We start from the raw sequence: 21731 nt of genomic DNA on the forward strand, positions 1-21731 counted from the left end.
CACCTTCGATACAAAAGTCCAAGGTTTATTGCGTCTATGAATATGAAAGCGTTTGGGTCGCTTTTTGATGTTAAACTGCGTGGCATCAACGCCTGGCGGCACTCTGAAGTCCCTGAGAGAGATCCCGTCCGTGTGATCCACTCGGATCCACACTCCAGGGTTTAGCCCCTCCCCTGGCCCGCAGCTCATTAAACATGTCGATGCGAATTGGCCAATGAGTGCACAGAACAACAAGGCATGGTGCCTGTCCACATGGGCACCCGCTCCGCCCGAGCGCGGCTCATTTACATGTGCTCTCTCGGGACCAGACCTGTCAGTCACACATAGAAGGGGGCGGGGCATCCACTCGACAACATATGTTTTTTTTAAAGATGTCATGTTATATTTATAAGAGTGCTAATCTGTTTTTAATGTCTATGGTGCTAATATGGGATAGGCAAAGATAGACGTGTTTTTGTTCGGGAACAAAACATTTCATGTGACAATGTCCCAAAGTGTAATTTGTTTTTCTCATCTTTTGTGTTCCCTTTCTGTGTTCGTTTCTTTTCGTTGTCCTTCGTGTCCTGCTTGGCTAGTTTATCCTTTTCATGCTGCATCTTTTCTGTTTCTTACTTCATATGGGAGTCTTAGCCTGATCCCTTTGCTGCTTCTTCCTGTTCAGAACCTCCTCCACGTTGGAGTTCTTAAACAGGGATTTATCACCACTGGGCTCCTGCATGCTCCTCCTCATCATCTGTGATATTGGCATATTGAGCCAGAACTGCTTCTTTCCTCTTCCTGGACTCCTCAGATACTGCCTTCTGGTTCACCACAATCTGCGCCTGCTTCTCTATCAGACTGGCAATGGCCAGTACCTCAACATACTCCTTGTCCTTGGTTGCAGACCGAGCACAGCTCTCTACCCACTGCCTGATGATCTCTTTGCAGACTTCAAGTTTCTCATCCTCCAAAAACGCAGATAGTATTCCAAGCAGTGCGTCGTCCTTCTCTCCGTCACTCTCCTCCTACCCTAACATAGCAGGCGTAAAAGAAAACGCCTGAGTGGAGTTCCCACATCCGGTTTCAGCAGAAAAGGAAGCTAGGTTGAATTAGCTATATCCCTGAAAACCAGATACATCCGGTTGTTGGCAACTCCGCTAAGACCACTCTCCTCCTCTTGAAGTACTCCTAAAATATAAGCTCCATACACCTCCTGGTCCACTTCTAAGGAGTCTAGCCATTCATTCAGCCACATCTCAAACTCCCCGGCATCTGCTCTAGACGCCACCATCTTGGCCGTTCCACATCCACACCCTACCCGACCACTATAACCAACAGCGCTAATGGATCTCTCTCCCCGTTCATTGACTTTGTAAAAAATCAGATGGTCGTTATCTTGGTGTTAAGGCATTTTTGTAGTTGTTGTCACTTGCAATACTACCTCAATGGCCAGCCATTATCTCTCTCTCTACCATTTACTTTCTATTTCTCTCTCTTTTACTTTGTCACTCCCAGCTACTCCTTCTCTCACCTCGCACACGCTCACCCCTCATGTTGTCATTTTTGAGACTCAGGGGATGGCTCAGAGATTGAACACAAGCGAGAGAACCCGTGTGTGTATTGCTGGACACGCATTTGCGTGTCATTATGAGTGGACGACTCTGCATGTACAGCGTGTGTGTGTGTGGATGTGCGTGTACAGTGTGTGTGCCTGCATGGTAACAGTCTGTGATTGGACAGAGCCCAGTGGAATACCCTCTGCTCTCATCACAGAGTCTGACTGTCTCGACCAATCATAACAGCTGCTCAGAAGTGTGGAAGGGCTGCTCCCACTACACTGCACGCTCGTTCTCTCTCTCACACGAATGGATAAGCCATTTACCCTCCTCATTAACACTGAACACCGACACTACTAGAGGGAGGGAAGAGAGCAATAGAGATGAGCAAGAAAGAGAATATAAAGAGAGAGGGAAAGAGCAACAGATTCATGAAAGAGAGAGGGGAAGAGCACAAGCGATTGAAGAGAAGGAGAGAAACAGAGATTGGATATCAGACACCTGTCTTTCTAGGCACATTTCAAGACCACCTGTGGATAGACAGACAGACACATACATGCTAAATCTGTTCTCCGGTCTGACAAGATAACAATCAAATCAACTGATAAATACTGTACCAAATTAGCATGTGTATGACAACAAACCAGGACTATCTCTGGGATTAGTCTCACTGTGTAGGCCTACCACACATGATAAAGTGTGCGCGCACATGTTGCGGGTTTGGAGAAAGAAGTAGGCCAATGTTTCTGCTCTAGTGGTTCTCTGGAGAAACAGAGTTCGACTCAGGATAGCCTGGTTCTGGGTAGGTGTCTCTACTACTCTAACCCCTTCACACTCCACCCATCCTCTCATCCCCCTCTTTCCATCATGTCTCTATCCTTCATTTTAACTCCACCTCCTTTACTATGTTCTCTCCTCCCATTTTCCCTTTATCATTTTCATCCTACTATTTTGTATTTATTAAGGATACTCTTTCCTGGGGTCCAGCAACATTAAGACAGTTATATACAGTTTAAAATATTCCATTACATTTCATAATACTTTACCTAATACATTTTGTGTTCCCCCTCAGGCCACTACTCCACTATCACATATTTACAATACAACATCCATGTGTACATGTGTGTAGAGTGTGTGTCTGTATGTGCCTGTGTGTGTGTCTCTTCACAGTCCCTGCTGTTCCATAAGGCGTATTCTTCTGTTTAAAAAAAAATCTGATTCTACTGCTTGCATCAGTTACCTGATGTGGAATAGAGTTCCATGTATCCATGGCTCTATGTAGTACTGTGCGCCTCCCATAGTCTGTTGACTTGGGAATTGACAATCTTCCTTTCATTATCCATGTTCTAAATCACTTCACCTCTCTCGCTTTACTGAGGCTGCAAAAGGTGCTCATGCATTCGCCGTCGTGGCAACTGTTGCCAGGATACGGTTCTCCAGGATCCAGTAATAGCTCTGTGGGTGAGGGAGGGAGTGAGCAGGTGTGTGTGTGAGCAGTGAATGGTGCATTATTAATGTGACCTGAACGTGCTCACCCTCAACCAGGTGTGTGCGTGTGTTATCCTCTACGCATACCAGGACTTCCTTATCACTATTTGACACAGTGAACCAGAGCTTAACAAGTGCACACATTGGCAGAGCTTGTTTAGCATGGCCCGGTCTCCCGGTTGGGCAATGTTAGCACTTGATTTCAAAATTCAGAACCCAGCGGCGGATGGAGTCAAAAACAAAACAACAACGAAAAGCATGTGGTGGAGATCAACTAGCTTCTTGATTAACAAACATTTGCATACACTTTTTTGTTGTTTTATTTTACTTGTTGGTTAAGGGCTGTAAGTAAGCGTTTCACTGTAATGTCTACACCTGTTGTATTCGGCACGTGGCCAATACAATTTGATTTGAAGTGTCATGGTGCCGTCAGAAATGTTTCTTTTTTATTAATCTCGGACAATATTTCCTTATCTGTGGTGTTTTAGGTAATGATGACAGCTTCTCCGATAACGTAGTTTGGCGTCCTGAAGCTGTGCAAAACGTGCACATCCCATAAATAAAAACACATGACAAGGCCAACGTTATATTTACAGATTTTATTTGTAATTATGTTGCAACAATGACATCCAGATATTGATACACAATTTTACTGTGCGTGTGTGTATGTGCATCTGTTGTTGTTTGTGTGAGTATGAGTGTGTGTAAGAGAGAGCGAGCGAGAGAAGTGAGCACACTCCTTTGAGTAGGTACTAGAAGCCAGTCAGTCAGAAAGAGGGAGTATAAACAGAGGGAAAGGTTTGCCTCCACATACTTCTCTACATCTGTACAAACAGATGACCACAGAGTAAGAGAGCGAGAGAGAGTGAGATTCTCCTGTCATTATGTACACACGTACAGTACGCATTGCACGCAGATGCGCACACACTCATCTCAACTAAAGGACTAAATGTTCATTTCAATCCCCCCCCTCCCCCCGTATCTCTTATTCTCCTCCTTCTCCTCCCCATGTCATCCTCTCATCCTTCTTTCGCACTCCTCTCCTTCCCTCTCTCCCAGGTAGCGTCAGACTATAATAGCAGAGGCAAGAAACTAAATTAAACCAAACCCTTAAAGGACATACGTGATTGGGTTGCGTGCACTGTGCCACAATTACCCAGCATCCACTGGGGCAGAACACACAAACCATTTACCCCTTGACCCCCATCAGGACGTCATGACAACGGAATGAAAATTTACAGTATACAAGTTTTGGAGGAATTCACCATGCAAGGAATACTTTTCGCTTTTAGTGTGTGTGAGAGAATGTGTGTGTTAGAGTGTGTAACATTTATTAAGCGTACTCTATATCCAGAATAATTTACATAAAAGGACAATATTTATTTTAACAGGGGAGGGGGTGAGGGATAGGGGGCAGAGGGGGAGCCTGGGTAACCATGGTATGGAGTGCGAGAGGTGGGGCTTAGGTGAGTGTCAAAGAGACAGGGTAGGAAAGGATAGGGGGGAGGAGGGGGTTATAGGGCTGCTGTTGGGGGGGATAGAGGAAGTTGGGGGGGGGGATAGGGCTGTGGTTGTGGGTTAGAGAGGAGGATGAGGACAGGGAGGTTGCAGGCAGACTCAGCGACACTCCCACACTTTGACTGTCTGATCAACGCTGCCTGTTACCACGTATGGAGCAGTCCGGTGCATATCTGTAACAGAAGAGATACAGATGTAAGTCACAATGGATGATGGACTGGGTGGAGGCAGAACTGTGGAACTGGCAGAAGTGTGTTGGCGATCACACACACACACAGGTGGTTTTGACTAGATGGACTACATTTTAAGGGAATGTACACAGACAGACACATGGACACACTCTCACCCAGAGAGGTAACAAAGTGTTCGTGGGCACACAGGGTCTTCATGCAGCGCTTGTTCTTGTAGTCCCAGATCCTCAGAGTCTTATCATCAGCACAGCTCACTATGAACCTGCCTCCAGGGTGCACCAACACTCCACGCACCCAGTTATCATGACCCACCTAGAGGAGAGAACACACGTTACACACACTAGACCAGTGTTTCCCAACTTCAGTCCTCGAGTTCCCCCAACAGTACACATGTATATTGTAGCCCAAGACAAGCACACCCGATTCAACTTAATCATCAAGCCCTTGAGTTGAATGAGGTGTGTTTGTCCGGGGCTACAACGAAAATGTGTACGGTTGGGGGTACTTGAGGACCAGCGTTGGAAAACACTAAACTAGACCAACCTGTGAAAAAAAACACATTGGAAATCAATGGAAACCAATCGTGTTACCTGAGGAGGTGGTAACAAACACACAAATGTTACACACAAACACTCACCAGAGTCATAAGGCACATGCCAGTGCTAATATCCCACATCTTGATGGTCTTATCTCTAGAGCCAGAGAGAAGGAACGGACCGGACTTCCCATTCTTCTTACTCTACAGAGAGAGAAAGAGAGAGGGAGGGGGGGAGAAAGAGAGAGGGAGAGAAAGAAAGAAAGAAAAAGAGAGCGAGAGAAAAAGAGCGAGAGAGAAAGAGCGAGAGAGAAAAAGGGGGAGAGAGAATATGCTTATCATCATTAAAAAAGCAAAAATACTAAAAATAGCATTTAGCCCATTTAAAAACAAGAGCATGTATAGACCGTTGCATTGTTAACCTGCATAAAGTACCCAAGGGTTTGAAATTAATATCTAGAAAATTACTGAGGATTACAGAATGGTTTGACACTAGCTACACTTCTCCTTTCTACGGATTTCCTGCTTATTCCTTCCTGAATCTTCCAACAAGGATTTCTGGTTAACCTGGGAATTTTCATAGAGTTCTCAAAACTTTGCAACCCTAACCAAATAGGTTTACTGAAGCATTTCCCAAACTCGGTCCTAGGGACCACAAGGGGTGCATGTTTTGTTTATTGCCCTAGCACTATACAGCTGATTCAAATAATCAAAGGTTGATGATTAGTTGAATCAACCCTGTAGTGCTAGGTCAAAAACAAACGTGCACCCCTTGGGGTCCACAGGACCGAGTTTGGTAAACACTGGGTTACTGAGTGAGGTTTAGGGTTAGTGTGTATGTATAGAGGTTTTCCTCACTTCCGAGCCGGTAGCCTCCAGGATGGTAGGGTGAGCGGTGTCGGGGGCCCAGGCGATACACTCCACCACGTGTTCGTGCTCTCGCAGCTCAGCCTTACACTCCTTGGAGGTGGCCACCCACACACGCACCGTCTGGTCGTTGGAACAGCTGGCGATAAGAGAACCATCCTGGTTGGGCCGGACCATCCTCACCCACTCCCTGTGGCCTGTAAACGTCTTCACACAGTACCTAGAGAAAGAAACTTAAGAGTTATACACAAAGACACACACACCTGCAGCAAAACTCAAATCCTGGACATTTTGCAACACCAGAATGTGTCTGCCACTGGATTAAGTATTTCAGCACCTGATAAGTGAGATAAGTGTTTCTGTGTCTCACCCAGTGGCCACCTCCCACATCTTGATGGTCTTGTCTCTGGAGGCGGAGACTATGTGGTCTCCGTTGGGCATGATGGCTACAGACGACACGTTATGGTCATGACCTGAAACAGACAGACGGAGGAGAGAGAGAGAGGGAAAGAGAGTAAGCCTAATACAAAGAACCAGTCCCACTTTACAGTACCTACCTTGTATAGCACAGTGATTACATAAGAGTAACCAAATATATAGAATCATACATACATATATACACACAGTACCAGTCAAACGTTTGGACACACCTACATTTTAGTCATTTAGCAGACGCTCTTTAATTGTGCGCTGCCCCATGGGTCTCCCGGTCGCGGCCGGCTACGACAGAGCCTGGATTCGAACCAGGATCTCTAGTGGCACAGCTAGCACTGCGATGCAGTACCTTAGACCACTGCGCCACTCGGGAGACCGGTGCCACTATTAAACAGGTGTCTGAAATTTACAAAAAATAATCCCTGATTTTAATAAAGCCTGTCTGATCGGCGTTGATTATAGAAGGTAAGGCAGCCTTAAGGCAAATTGCTTGGGTTTTAGCTAATATCTAATCCAAAAGTGAGAGAGGGTCCTCATCTTTCTTTAGGATGAGTGACAGTGGCTTGATAAAAAGTCTGGGGTATAGAGATTTTGTATCAAAGCAGTGGGATTAGGCTGAGGCTAAAAGTGGACGGAGCGGTTTAGCAAATGTCTTAAATTCACCTGAGAACCCGTCTGGTCCTGGTGCTTTGCCATTTTTTAAGGACTTAATGGCTTGTAAAATTTCTGAAGTGGTAAATGGTTTATCAAAATCTATTCTCACTGCATCTGTTAGCTTGGGTATTGGTAAACTTGAGAGGAAAGCATCTGCCAAGAGATCTACAGAGGCTTCAGTGCAATATAAATCAAAGTAAAAGTTTCTGCGAGTGGCGCAGTGGTCTAAGGCACTGCATCGCAGTGCTAGCTGTGCCACTAGAGATCCTGGTTCGAATCCAGGCTCTGTCGTAGCCGGCCGCGACCGTGAGACCCATGCGACGGCGCACAATTGGCCCAGCGTCGTCCAGGGTAGGGGAGGGAATGGCCGGCAGGGATGTAGCTCAGTTGGTAGAGCATGGCGTTTGCAACGCCAGGGTTGTGGGTTCGATTCCCACGGGGGGCCAGTATGAAAAAAATATATTTAAAAAATAATGAATGCACTCACTAACTGTAAGTCGCTCTGGATAAGAGCGTCTGCTAAATGACTAAAATGTAATTATTGATCACAACTGTCATTTGAGATCAACCCTGTTTCGGTACGAAGCTGGGATATTAGGTGGGAGGCTGTGGATTGTCTTAATTGGTGGGCTAGAATTCTGCTTGAATTCTATTTCTATGGTAGTAACCATGTAAGTACACTAACAACAGTGTAGGTAGGTCAGGGTTTCCGTTAGCCGGTAAATGCCAGCTTTCGGATGATAACATTTAAAGCCGATAAAATTGTTGTCTGCCTAATTGTCCGGAAAAAATAAAATCCATTGCAAAATAATGCTTTTATTCATTGATGAAAATACCAGTCGATGTGCTCCTACTTCTAAGGCAAATCTAGCTGCTTGGAAATTAGTGTGTTTCTATTTTTACTCACACAAAAGATGCGAGGTCCTCATAAGGTGTACCCGACTAGGCAAAATTGCCGAAGATTGTGTTATAATCCCAGTTTCCAGTGTGCCTGCCGAGGGGATTTTTTCTCCATTAAAAGACTGCCTCAAGATCACGTGTTCTTGAGGACAAAGTAACAAGGCTGATCCGCATCGCAAGCTGCTCCAAGGAGTTGGACAGTTTTGACTTCCCAACAGCACCAGCTCACTTAGAGCAGGCCAAGGTACGCCACAAACGCAATAAAATAGAGGCAAATTGTGTTCATCTGGCCCGGTCCTAGCAGTTCTTGCTGTCGCCCTAGACAAGATCAACATATGCCGCCCGTGTCATGTATAGTATAAAGATTTGGAATGGATTGATAGAGTAATGATATGCATCACGTGCAATTGGTGCATTTCAGTTGAGCTTTTTCAGTAGCACTTGGAAACGAAACATCATTGCCAACTATTCTCATCTGAGAATTAGTGTTACAATCACTAGGCAGCCAACTGCCTATAGTAGGAAACAGTTATCAATAAGCCACGTATACCACATAAGACACGAGTCACGACCCCACGATATGTTTATTGTAATTTGAACAAACATTTATTCAGTGGCCTGTATTCATGGCTTCCCCAAAAAATTTACCAAGAAAATAAACAATTATCTTTAGTCTCTGTGTTTTCATAAATGTTCCTTCAATTCGCAAGAGGCTAAATATATCTCACCGGAGAAAGCATCCGAGCGAGCAAAACAGTAACCCTCTGTTTCAGTAGGCCATCTATCTGATGCGGTCTGGTCATAAAGAGAACATTTGGCCTCCCTTGATAAAAAAACATTAAATAATAGCCAATCACAGTGATGAACTAAACTGAGTGAGCTCAACTGTGAATGGTCCTGGCTTCAATCCTATCACATAGAAATACGTCATCGATAGAAACATCTCGTTGTTGTCCTCCGGTGGCTAGCTAGCTAAAATTGTCCCTTGATTAAATTAGCCATGGATGGAGATATGGATTTTGACTTTTTTATAACAGTGATTATAACAGTGATTCTGATCATACCAACCATAAAATTGATGGTGACCCTGTACTGAGAAGATGGAAGTTCAATATGTAGCTAGATGTAAAAGGCTAATGTTAACTAGCTTATGTTTCCCATGAACAGAAGTTAGGCTAATGAGCAAGCATTTTAACCAGGTAGCCTAGGACAACAAAAAATAAAAGCGGGTACTGTATGACAGAGTTATAGACCGTTTGTCAACATGAAAGAGAGGAAGACGGCATTGGCGTAGGGTGAGTCAACATGTTTTTTCTACTTACACACACACACACACACACACAAACACACCAGAACCATGGACAGCCACAACAAAAATATAAACCTAACATACAACAATTTCAAAGATTTGACTGAGTTACAGTTCATATAAGGAAATCAGTCAATTTAAATAAATTCATTAGGCCCTAATCTATGGATTTCACATGATTGGGCAGGGGTGCAGCCATGGGTGACCTCCCGAGTGGCGCAGTGGTCTAAGGCTAGCTGTGCCACTAGAGATCCTGGTTCGAATCCAGGCTCTGTCGTAGCCGGCCCGACCGCACAATTGGCCCAGCGTCGTCCAGGGTAGGGGAGGGAATGGCTGACAGGGATGTAGCTTAGTTGGTAGAGCATGGCGTTTGCAACGCCAGGGTTGTGGGTTCGATTCCCACGGGGGGCCAGCATGAAAAATAAAATAATGTATGCACTCACTAACTGTAAGTCGCTCTGGATAAGAGCGTCTGCTAAATGACTAAGATGTAAAATGTAATGGGTGGGCCTGGGAGGGCATAGGCCCAACCACTTGGCAGCCAGGCCCACCCACTGGGGAGCCAGGCCCAGCCAATCAGAATGAGTTTATTCTCCCCCCCACAAAAAGGCTTTATTACAGACAGAAATACTACTCAGCAACCCCCACCCCCACCTCAGACGATCCCACAGGTGAAGAAGCCAGATGTGGAGGACTGGCGTGGTTACACCGTGGTCTGCGGTTGTGAGGCCAGTTGGACGTACTGCCAAATTCTCTAAAATGACGGAGGCAGCTTGTGGTAGAGAAATTAACATTCTATTATTTCTGAACAGCTCGGGTGGACATTCCTGCAGTCAGCATGCCAATTGCACGCTCCCTCAAAACTTGAGACATCTGTGGCATTGTGCATTGTGCTGGCCTTTTGTCCCCAGTACAAGGTGCATCTGTGTAATGATCATGCTGTTTAATCAGCTTCTTGATATGCCACACCTGTCAGGTGTAGGGATTATCTTGGCAAAGGAGAAATGCTCACTAACAGGGATGTAAACAAATTTGTGCACAACATTTAAGAGAAAAAAGCTTTTTGTGTGTATGAAACATTTCTTGGATTTTTTATTTCAGCTCAACATGGGACCAACACGTTACATGTTGCATTTATATTTTTGTTCAGTGTAGTTTACGTTAATTGGATTAAATAGTTTTTGGCATCTTTTAGTTGTCACTGTATTAGACTAAGCATAGGTGATTTGATGACGTTGAAATGTTGATGTTGAAATGGTGCTGGAATAGTGGAGCCAGCTCCTGTTTCCTTTGCAACTTGCAGTAACTCTCCGTGGTTCTAAATCAATAGGTGTTTAGGTCTGAAAATGTTGGAAACATGAAAATGTTCTTGACCATGCAGTAGGTCATGCAACTGTTTGTTACATGCAATATGCTTTGTGGACTTCACCGGTTGCTCTCCGGTTTTGTGATTAAACAAAAAAGGTGTGGTTGAATTTATTCTGCCATTGTATCTTCTTAATGTCTCGGCCTTAGGCATATATCACGGCTCGATCATGGCTAGAAGGGATCCAGCTTTTGTCAAATTAACGTCAAAAGTTGATTTTCTTTGCATTTTAGCTAACCCTAACCTTTTCCTAACCTTAACCTAATTCTCCTAACTGGCTATGTTAATTCTCCTAACCTGCCATGAAAAGCCAAATCTGACGTTATTTGACAAAAGCTGGATCCCTGCTGTTCGTAGACAGACATGTTTTGTTATTTATTAGGCCTAATTAAAATGTTCACGCCTAGGCTAAATTAAATTAAAGAGGCCTAACATTTTCATGCAAATAGCCAATAGGACAGGTCGTTCGCATTTTATATTAAACAAATATATTTTGAAGTTGTGCTTTATTACTGTATATGCATATGGATGTCCGGTAAATTTCTGAAATGTCTGGTAAATTCAAATCTTGCCGGTCACATTGTCCGGCGCCAAATTTTCCTAAGGGAAATCCTGAGGTAGGTATACATTGGTAAATAGTGCTTGTTATGCTGTTATACCACTTGAAGGAACACACAACCACACCTCAGCCCCTCACCGTGCATGGTGCGGATGCACTCGAAGCCCTGGAAGTCCCACAGCTTGATGGTCATGTCTGCAGAACAGGAAGCCAGCAGCTTGCCCGTCTGGTCAAAGGAGATGTCCTGGACAGAGTCTGTATGGCCCTTCAGTGTCCGCTCAAAGTCCCCTGCCTCATAGTCCCACACCTAGAGAGAGAGACACACACATTACAAAGCACACACACAGTCAGTTAACATCACTTTGAAACATGACAGGGCAATAAACTCCCTCTGGATCAATGCAAATGACATAAAGTTTTGGAAATTGGAATCATATCCAATGCAAATGAGTGAGAGAGAGAAAGGAGAGACGACAAGAAGAAAAGAGGAGGGAGAGAAAGACAGCGAAAGAGCAGGAGGAGATTTGCATGTATCCCAGGGAGCAGTGCGCCGTGCTCTGCCAGCGTTGCCCCTGGTTACCAGAGCATCACCCCATCTCGACGTAGATAGGCAGTGACACAGCAGAAAAGACGAGGGAGAGCGATTGAGAGAAACAGAGAGAACAGGCTGAATGAACAACAAAAAGACTGAATACAATATTAAATTGTATTAAATATTTCGGGGAACGGCCTCGTCTCCGAGGGAAGATCCTCGGAGCCAGATGATGTGATGGCAGGTAGCCCTATGTGGGGCTGCTGGCATCGAACCCCCCCCCCCCCACTGGGGGAGAGGAGCTCCAATGACAGGCCTCAAGGTTATTATAGCTGGTGGTGGTGAGGAGGTGTTGCTGAAAAACAGCAAGTGAGAGAACGAGGGTAAGTTGACATATAAATACATCCCAAGATTTACACCCATTGGTTGAGAGAGGAAGGTGATAATTGCAACATGAGCCCATAGGTTAAACAGCAAGCGTGAGGACTGTGCATTATTGTGCCGTGCTTATAGGCAAAGGGTAAATAGGTGAATGACATTCCGCACATGGCTAATAGGAAAGAGGAGAAGAAACAAGACGCCAGTAGAATAGGAGACAAAGTGAATTGCGTGATGATTACTGGATGATGTTAATCAAGCATTCAGACCAGCCTTCCTGGTAGAACTTTCATAAACTACAGTGCATTCGGAAAGTATTCAGACCCCTTGACTTCTTCCACATTGTTATGTCACAGCCTTATTCTAAAATTGATTAAATTGTTTATTTTTTTCACATCAATCTACACACAATACCCTATAATGACAAAGCGAAAACAGGTTTAGACATCTTTGCAAATGTATTAAATGTAAAAAAACAGAAATACCACATTTACATAAGAATTCAGACTCTTTACCCAGTACTTTATTGAAGCACCTTCGGCAGCGATTACAGCCTCGAGCCTTCTTGGGTATGACGCTACAAGCTTTGCACACCTGTATTTGGGGAGTTTCTCCCATTCTTCTCTGCAGATCCTCTCAAGCTCTGTCAGGTTGGATGGGGAGCATTGCTGCACAGCTATTTTCAGGTATCTACAGAGATGTTAGATCGGGTTCAAGTCCAAGCTCTGGCTGGGCCACTCAAGGACATTCAGAGACCTGTCCCGAAGCCACTCCTGTGTTGTCTTGGCTGTGTGCTTAGTGTCGTTGTCCTGTTGGAAGGTGAACCTTCGACACAGTCTGTTTTTATTTTGTTATTTTGGGGTTTTGTGTGTAGATTGACGAGGACATTTTAGAATAAGGCTGTAATGTAACAAAATGTGGAAAAAGTCAAGGGATCTGTATACCTTCCGAATGCACTGTACATAAGGAAAATGTGAGACACACACACACAGAGCGAGAGCGAGAGCGAGAGCGAGAGCGAGAGCGAGAGCGAGAGCGAGAGAGAGAGAGAGAGAGAGAGAGAGAGAGAGAGAGAGAGAGAGAGAGAGAGAGAGAGAGAGAGAGAGAGAGAGAGAGAGAGAGAGAGAGAGAGAGAGGATATAGAGAAGATTAAGAGGACGAAAGCTAATGGACAGGGTGAGGCTGCTTAGAGATAATATCTAAATGGGAGACAGTCATTGACCTACAGGATGTCAAAAAAAAAAGTGTATGTGGACCAGGGAGCCATAGGCCTACATAGAGATATATAGGCCTATAGTAACAATCAGCTTGGATCGCAAACTATGCAACCATATAAAGGTTCAAATAAATACTTTGTTTCTATGAGATTGACCGAAGCAAGACAGACAAAATGAATAAATTGAGCAAAAGAAGCATATATTGTCATGTGTTTAAATTCACAATCTCAATTCAGTTAGACCCCAAACAATCAAAAATCAAAATGAGCAATCCCCTTCAAAATGCAAAAATATAAGTAATCCAATACAGGCACAAACTAATACAGTCAACAGGATCAATCGCACCGGATTGTTGAGGAAGAGGAAAATCCATCCTGGTGGAGATTCCCTTATAACAGCTCAACGTTCATGGCATCCTCCAAAACGATCTACATATGAATTATGTTGCTGGGGTTAACAATCCACAAGATTGCCAGACATCATTCCAAGTTCTGCAGGGGTGCGGCCAGTGGACTCGTTAGAGGAGTTGTTGATAGGAAACCGGAATTCAGGCAACTCCTTATCCCACTTCCGGTGATGCTCTCCCACGAAAGACGCCATCATGGTCTTTAGAGTCCTGTTGACCCTTTCAGTGAGGTTTGTCTGAGGGTGGTAGTTGGTGGTCAGCTTTTGGATCACTCCCCAATTCTTGCAGAGGTCTGAGAGGACTTTCCTCGTGAACTGGGAACCACGATCAGAGATTAATTTTAGGGACCCCCCCCCCATCTTGTGAAGATTTCATTTTTCTGAATTTGGCAGAGTGAGTTTTGCGGTCTCACGAGGGGGAAAAGCGCCACCCACTTCGTGAAATAGTCTACAATCACAAGTAGAAAGGCATTTCCCTTCTTGCTCTTGGGAAACGATCCCATAACGTCCATGCCCATCATGTGGCCTGCCTCCTCTATCTCTGTAGATTGCAGGACACCAGCAGGTTTGCTGTTAGCAAGTTTGTATTACTGACAGGTACTGCACTCTGACATGTTGCCAGACATCTCTCCTGACAGTCGGCAACCAAGCCACTTCCAGGATCTTCAACAGGGTCTTCAGCCTTCCCAGGTGTGCTCCCAAGGGGTTGTTGGATGAAGGAAAGTGCTGACAAGTTGCACAACATGTTGGTACTTCGTTCCTTCTCCTTTGATAGGAACAGTCCTGTACAAAATGTCGTTGTACTTCCCATCCAATCCTGTCAGGCCGGTCATCATCTGTGTCTCCTCTTGCTTTCAATTCCCTCACACAGTTTTTATGAGCACATGCAATCTCTGCAAGGGATGTCGGCAGATCAGAGGCACAAGATGCTTGTTTGCGAGCCACATAAGGAGCCATCACTGGGTTGTCTGAAGGTTCTGCAGCCCTTAAGAGAGCATCTGGGACAACATTCATGCAGGCTTTACAGTAGTGCACTTGGAACTTATTGTCTTATTGTCCATCTGGTCAACCTTGAAGTGGTCTTGGGGGAATTGAAGGCCCACGATAGTGCAGCATGGTCAGTAAACACCATAAACGGAACTCCTTTCAAATAATGGCGCCACTTCTCAACTGCCCAAACTACCGCAACACACTCCTTTTCCGAAGTAGAGTAGTTGTACTCTGCCCCTTTCAGACCTCTGGAGGAATATGCTAGGACCCTCTCAACCCCATTGATTTTCTGTGTCAGGATTGCTCCAAGACCCAAGCCACTGGCATCAGTTTGTACCTGGAAAGGCAAGGACAGGTCAGGTTGTGAGAGAACCAGGCTTTTATAGGGTGATCTTTAGCTGGTCCACACCACTGCTGGCATTTCTCTGTCCAGTCCCACTTCACTCCTTTCCGCATGAGGTTGTTCAAAGGAGAGGAAAGGTCAGCAAAGCGGGGTATAGACTGCATTCGGAAAGTATTCAGACATTGTTACGTTACAGCCTTATTCTTAAAGGATTAAATAAATACAAATTCTCAATTTACACACAATACCCCATAATGACAAAACAAAACCAGGTTTAGATTTTTTAGGAAATGTATTAAGAATAAAATACAGAAATACCTTATCTACATAAGTATTCAGACCCTTTGCTATGAGACTCGAAATTGAGCTCAGGTGCATCCTGTTTCCATTGATCATCCTTGAGATGTTTCTACAACTTGATTGGAGTCCACCTGTGGTAAATTCAATTGATTGGACATGATTTGGAAAGGCACAGTGCATGTCAGAGCAAAAAACCAAGCCATGAGGTCGAAGGAATTGTCCGTAGAGCTCCGAGACAGGATTGTGTCGAGGCACAGATATGGGGAAGGGTACCAAAAAATTTCTGCAGCATTGAAGGTCCCCAAGAACACAGTGGCCTCCATCATTCATAAATGGAAGAAGTTTGGAACTACTAATACTCTTCCTAGAGCAGGCCGCCCGGCCAAACTAAGCAATCGAGGGAGAAGGCCCTTGGTCAGGGAGGTGACCAAGAACCCGATGGTCACTCTGACAGTGCTCCAGAGTTCCTCTGTGGAGATGGGAGAAACTTCCAGAAGGACAAACATCTCTGCACCACTCCACCAAGCAGGCCTTTATGGTAGAGTGGCCAGACGGAAGCCACTCCTCAGTAAAAGACACATGACAGCCCGCTTGGAGTTCGCCAAAAGGCACCTAAAGGACTCTCTGACCATGAGAAACAAGAATCTCTGGTCTGATGAAACCAAGATTGAACTCTTTGGCCTGAATGCCAAGCGTCACGTCTGGATGAAACCTGGCACCATCCCTACGGTGAAGCATGGTGGTGGCAGCATCATGCTGTGGGGATGTTTGTCAGCGACAGGGACTGGGAGACTAGTCAGGATCGAGGAAAATATTTTACGGAGTAAAGTACAGAGCGATCCTTGATGAAAACCTGCTCCAGAGTGCTCAGACTGGGGTGAAGGTTCACCTACCAACAGGACAACGACCCTAAGCACACAGCCAAGACAACGCAGGAGTGGATTCGGGACAAGCCTCTGAATGTTCTTGAGTGGCCCAGCCAGAGCCCGGACTTGAACACGATCGAACATGTCTGGAGAAACCTGAAAATAGCTGTGCAGTGACACTCCCCATTCAACCTGACAGAGCATGAGAGGATCTACAGAGAAGAATGGGAGAAACTCCCCAAATACAGGTGTGCCAAGCCTGTAGCGTCATCCCCAAGAAAAATCAAGTGCTGTAATCGCTGCCAAAGGTGCTTCAACAAAGTACTGAGTAAAGGGTCTGAATACTTATGTAAATGTAATTTCAGTTTATTTTTTATACATTTGCAGATCTCTAAAAACCTGTTTTCGCTTTGTCATTATGGGGTAGTGTGTGTAGATTGAGGAAAAACATTTATTAATCAATTTTAGAATAAGGCTGTAACGTAACAACATGTGGAGAAAGTGAAGGGGTCTGAATACTTTCCAAATGCACTGTAGGTTTCCAGGGTCCACACAGTCCCATGCCACATAAGTGAATATGGCTTTCCTTCAGCTGTGTGTGACTTTCCATCCGTGAGCACAAAGGCTCTGGAATCCCAGGTGATGAGCTGCTCACCTGGTTTGGCCAAGTGCTACCATAGCTGCTTCTGCATCAAGCTAAAGGTGCATCCTGCTTCTAACACAGCCTCACCTTGGGCGCTCCGAGTTTCTATGGGGACTACCAGTAAGGCAGGAAACTCAGCTTGTGCTATGGCCATGTGGTCAGTAGGTCTACCATCTGTGGAGTCTTTTGATCTTGGTGTTTGTTTCTTCCCATTTCTCTCGTGACTGTTGATTATTCACCTTGGCCAAGTAGTCCTTCTTTGAAGCCATGACGTTTTCCACCATAGAGCCGACTTTGACAAATTGCTCAACAGTCATGACAGATCCTCTTAAACTGCTAGCAAGAGTTGGATTGCAGTTATTCAAGAGCCTTCTCACCATCTCAGTCTCTGACATGTCCGGCTTCCATTTCAGGCACAATGTCCTGTAATCACAGGCAAAGTCCCGAATCCATTGGTCTGGATCTTGAAAAATGTTTCTCACCTGTTCTTCAACTTCAGTCAGGTAATCGGTCGGTAAGAAAGCAACCAGTAAAACTCTTTAATTTTTCCCAATTGTTAAAACTTTTTTTTTAATGTACTATCCACCAGGTCCTGGAAGGGCCTGTGATGACTGTGGAAAAGGTTGCAACAAGCTCTGCATCAGAAAAAGGTCTCAGTGATAGGAAGCTCACACACTGTTCAGTGAAATGTGAAACCGCTGTAGTATCCCTGGTTTCACCAAAGGTAGGAAAATCCATATGGGAACTTTATGACGTTCCTTTTGGGATATTACTGACATCAGGGGTATGACAGCAGAAGGTTCTAGAGGTTGGGGTGCTTGTGGATTTCACTTTAGAGATCTCCTTTTAACATTTCTCATCTCTTCTGAGCATACATTTCACCACTGCTTGCTCCAGTTGGGCTAGTGAGTTTTTCATTGTCACTACCATGGCCTCAAATTGTTGCTCCACATACTCTGAAGCTGGTCTTTCTGTTCACAGCACTTTCCAGAGAAGCCTTGAAATCTCTCCAGTGTTTAATTGATCTTGGAATCATTTGACAGTGTTGTTGACTTCCTCCAAATCAACTGTAGTAAGTGTGGCATTTTTACCACCACCACCATCTTCCGAACTGTCAAGATAAAACTCACAAAACAGTGATGATATTTCAGCCCCAGGATTTCTAAAAGTAACACCAGGCCCAGGGATGAGGGGGTGTACCTTGGCCTGCTTCATCTTGCCCTGGCTCAATGTCTGCTTGTACCTCTAAATGGCTAAGGTCAGACTCGACAAACGCCATCTTAGCAACAACGTAACACTCATAAAAATAAAAAGGAACAAGTCTCCCCGTACTGGCCTACACTCTAACAATATAAAAGTTCAAAGAAATACTGTGTTCATATGAGTGACCGAAGCAAGACAGACAAAATGAATAAATTGAGCAAAAGAAGCATATAGTCATATAAAGTGTATAAATTCACAATCTCAATTCAATTAGACCCCAAATAATGTTCAGAATGTCCAAGTCCAATAAAAATGTTCTCAGAGTCAATCAAAAAGCAAAAAATGAGCAATGCCACTTCAAAATGCAAAAGATCTAAGTAATCCAATACAAGCACAATATAATACTGTCAACAGGATCAATCTCACCGGATGGTTGAGGAAGAGGAAAATCCGGCCTGGTGGAGATTTCCTTATAACAGCTCAATGTTCATGGCATCCTCTAAAACGATCAACATATGAATTCTTTGTCGTTGGGGTTAACAATCCACAAGAATGATCAACAATTATTAAATGGAATGACTAATATAGGTTCTTAAAAAGGTTTTTCCAAACAAATAGAACCTCAGCCAGGTACACACCAAACATTTCAAAACTCTCCTCCATTTCTAAAAGAGAAATGCCGTCTTAAAAGGATAGCCCGCCAAACTGACAATGGCGGCCATCTTAGATTTGACAGTGAAAATAATGCAGTCAGAACTGGCTACATAACATAACATGAAAATACACAAAGGTTTAACCTTGCAAGTTATGTGCCTATCACCTCGTGGCAGCATCACACTATGGCTCCCTGGTCCACATACACTTTTGCTGTACTTTTAAACCAAGAGCTTAGCAAATGATTGAAGCACACGCACACACCTTGATGGTGGCGTCCTCGGAGGAGGTGACCATGACGGAGAAGACAGGATGGAAGATGACCCGTGTGACGGGGGAGCGGTGGCCGCTCAGGGCGTATCTCTCTGGGGGACGGGGGATCCACTCCTTAGGGTCCCTCTTCTGGGCCACCGGACCCCCTAGAGTAATCTCCTCTTTGGCCTCGTTCAGCTTCGACTCCAGCTCCATCACCTGGGGGAGAGAAGGGGGGGTTGGGAGAGAGGGTTGAGAGAGGTAGGAAAGAAGGAATAGTTGGAAGATAAGGGGTGGAAAAGAGGACAACAGGAGAAGGGGAATAATGAGGTATTAGTTCAGTTGGTTGTTTATTGTTCTCCAACACAGCGTTGTTTCACTCATACTCCAGATATACAGCGCATTCAGACCCCTAGACTTTTCCACATTTTGTTACATTACAGCCTTATTCTACAATTGATTAAATACATTTTTAAAAAACTCAATCTACAGACAATACCCCATAATGACAAAGCGAAAACAGGTTTGTAGACATTTTTGCAAATGTATTGAAAATAAAATACAGAAATACCTAAGTATTCAGACCCTTTGCTATGAGACTCAAAATTGAACTCAGGAGCATCCCGTTTCCATTGATCATCCTTGAGATGTTTCTACAACTTGATTGGAGTCCACCTGTGGTAAATTCAATTGATTGGACATGATTTGGAAAGGCACACACCTGTCTATATAAAAGGTCCCACAGTTGACAGTGAATGTCAGAGCAAAAACCAAGCCATGAGGTCGAAGGAATTGTCCGTTGAGCTCAGAGACAGGATTGTGTGGAGGTACAGATCTGGGGAAGGGTACCAAAAATGTTTTGCAGCATTGAAGGTCCCCAAGAACACAGTGGCCTCCATCATTCTTAAATGGGAGAAGTTTGGAATCACCAAGACTCTTCCTAGAGCTGGCCGCCCGAGGGAGAAGGGCCTTTGTCAGGGAGATGACCAAGAACCCGATGGTCACTCTGACATGAGCTCCAGAGTTCCTCTGTAGAGATGGGTGAACCTTCCAGAAGGACAACCATCTCTGCAGCACTCAACCAAATCAGGCCTTTATGGTAGATGGAAGCCACTCCTCAGTAAAAGGCACATGACAGCCCACTTGGGGTTTGCCAAAAGGCACCTAAAGGACTCTCAGACCAGTCTGATGAAACCAAGATTGAACTCTTTGGCCTGTATGCAAAGTGTCTGAATACTTATTGTAAATGTGATTTAAGTCTTAAATGTTATATAAAATTTGCAAAAATGTCTAAAAACCTGTTTTTGCTTTGTCATTATGGGGTATGTGTGTGTAGATTGATGAGGGGATTTTTAAAAAACTAAACAATTTTAGAATATGGCTGTAACATAACAAAATGTGGAAAAAGTGTAGGAGTCTGAATACTTTCCGAATGCACTGTACACACATACAACACAGTCAACTGACATACACATCAAATACCATAACACCACAAACGTGACGTCAACAATCACCTTCTTCTGTAATCTGATGACAGAGGTCCATTTCTTTTCCAAAAGACCAGCGTACTTCTTATCTAACTCCTCATTCTGTGGAAGTGAGGGAAGGGAGACATAGATGGAAATATGAGAGAGTGATTTCTAGGTTTTCAATTGTTGTAAGGAAATAAAGAATAGGTTAGTGTGGCTGTTGTAATCATGGACGTTGTGGGGTTAGTTAGTGTGTGGTCTTACCATATCTAACTCAGCCTCTTTCTTGAAGGTGGAGTAGGCTTCCTCATAGCCGTTGGAGCGTAGGTAGTCTGCTATCGCTCGGTTTCTAACACAGAGAGAGGAAGAGAAAACAACAGATTTGGTAGTCCTTTCCAGTCACAGCCCGTCATCCCGTAAATGTGTTGAAAATGGCAGATTTGGCCATTTATAAGCACCTAAATTGGAACGCAGTGGCTGTACAGAGACATGCTATACATGACGTCAGAGCTCAGGTTCTCCGCTTCACAGCGGCTGTATGGGTTTTGACTGACAGCCATTATAAAGTTGAGCGACAAGATGCCTCCATCCCTCCAGCTAATTGGGCTACTGTTGCACATTTGTTGTCTGAGTGAGGGAAACATTGAGTATTATAATACTGCTTTGATGTCATAGAAGCAAACCACACACCCTTGAGTCCAAATCTGCACTTCACATTTCCATTATCAATGTTTATGATCGCCATGTTTGATCCACAGTTACAAGGATGACATGCGTTATACCCTGGGTTGTCCTGAACAGAACGAGCCCGTTTGTCATATTGTGAAGAAAATTAGCCGTGGAACACGCACTTGAATGCATTCTATGCGCATCAAAATTACAATCCGTTTTTCTGAAGTGCCTTCTGAAAGCCTAACACTGTAAGATCGTATTTTATAACTATCCATGTTGGCAATAGAATAAGCTTTCAAGTTATGCCCACCTGACCCAGATTTTGGGATTGCGTACCTAACAGTAATTGTGCTATGGTGGGGACACAGGGTTGTGTTCCAAACAAAAAACTGCAAGTGGGCTTGCTTCAGTTCCTCAACAGCAAAGCTGGGAGAGCTCAATAAAGCACCT

General features: G+C 44.4%; 1 protein-coding gene and 1 pseudogene across 5 annotated transcripts in view; both read right to left on the reverse strand.

Annotated features, from left to right (window-relative positions):
- Positions 1-422: 422 nt before the first annotated feature.
- On the reverse strand, positions 423-1270 carry LOC121578944 (annotated as a pseudogene).
- A 2337-nt stretch (positions 1271-3607) lies between these two features.
- Positions 3608-21731, reverse strand: part of LOC121579748 (lissencephaly-1 homolog B) — a 44642-nt gene continuing 26518 nt past the window's right edge. For all 5 annotated transcript variants that reach the window (XM_041894608.2, XM_041894604.2, XM_041894606.2 and 2 more), the window contains 9 exons: positions 20874-20958; positions 20655-20729; positions 19153-19359; positions 11496-11664; positions 6505-6607; positions 6126-6354; positions 5370-5471; positions 4888-5044; positions 3608-4714 (listed from right to left, as the gene is read on the reverse strand). In XM_041894608.2, the coding sequence (XP_041750542.1) occupies positions 4641-4714; positions 4888-5044; positions 5370-5471; positions 6126-6354; positions 6505-6607; positions 11496-11664; positions 19153-19359; positions 20655-20729; positions 20874-20876 (1119 nt within the window). In that variant the 5' untranslated portion in view covers positions 20877-20958 and the 3' untranslated portion in view covers positions 3608-4640. The remainder of the gene's footprint in view (positions 4715-4887; positions 5045-5369; positions 5472-6125; positions 6355-6504; positions 6608-11495; positions 11665-19152; positions 19360-20654; positions 20730-20873; positions 20959-21731) is intronic.

This window comes from Coregonus clupeaformis, chromosome 13 (genome assembly GCF_020615455.1).
Source record: "Coregonus clupeaformis isolate EN_2021a chromosome 13, ASM2061545v1, whole genome shotgun sequence".
Taxonomy (NCBI): domain Eukaryota; kingdom Metazoa; phylum Chordata; class Actinopteri; order Salmoniformes; family Salmonidae; genus Coregonus; species Coregonus clupeaformis.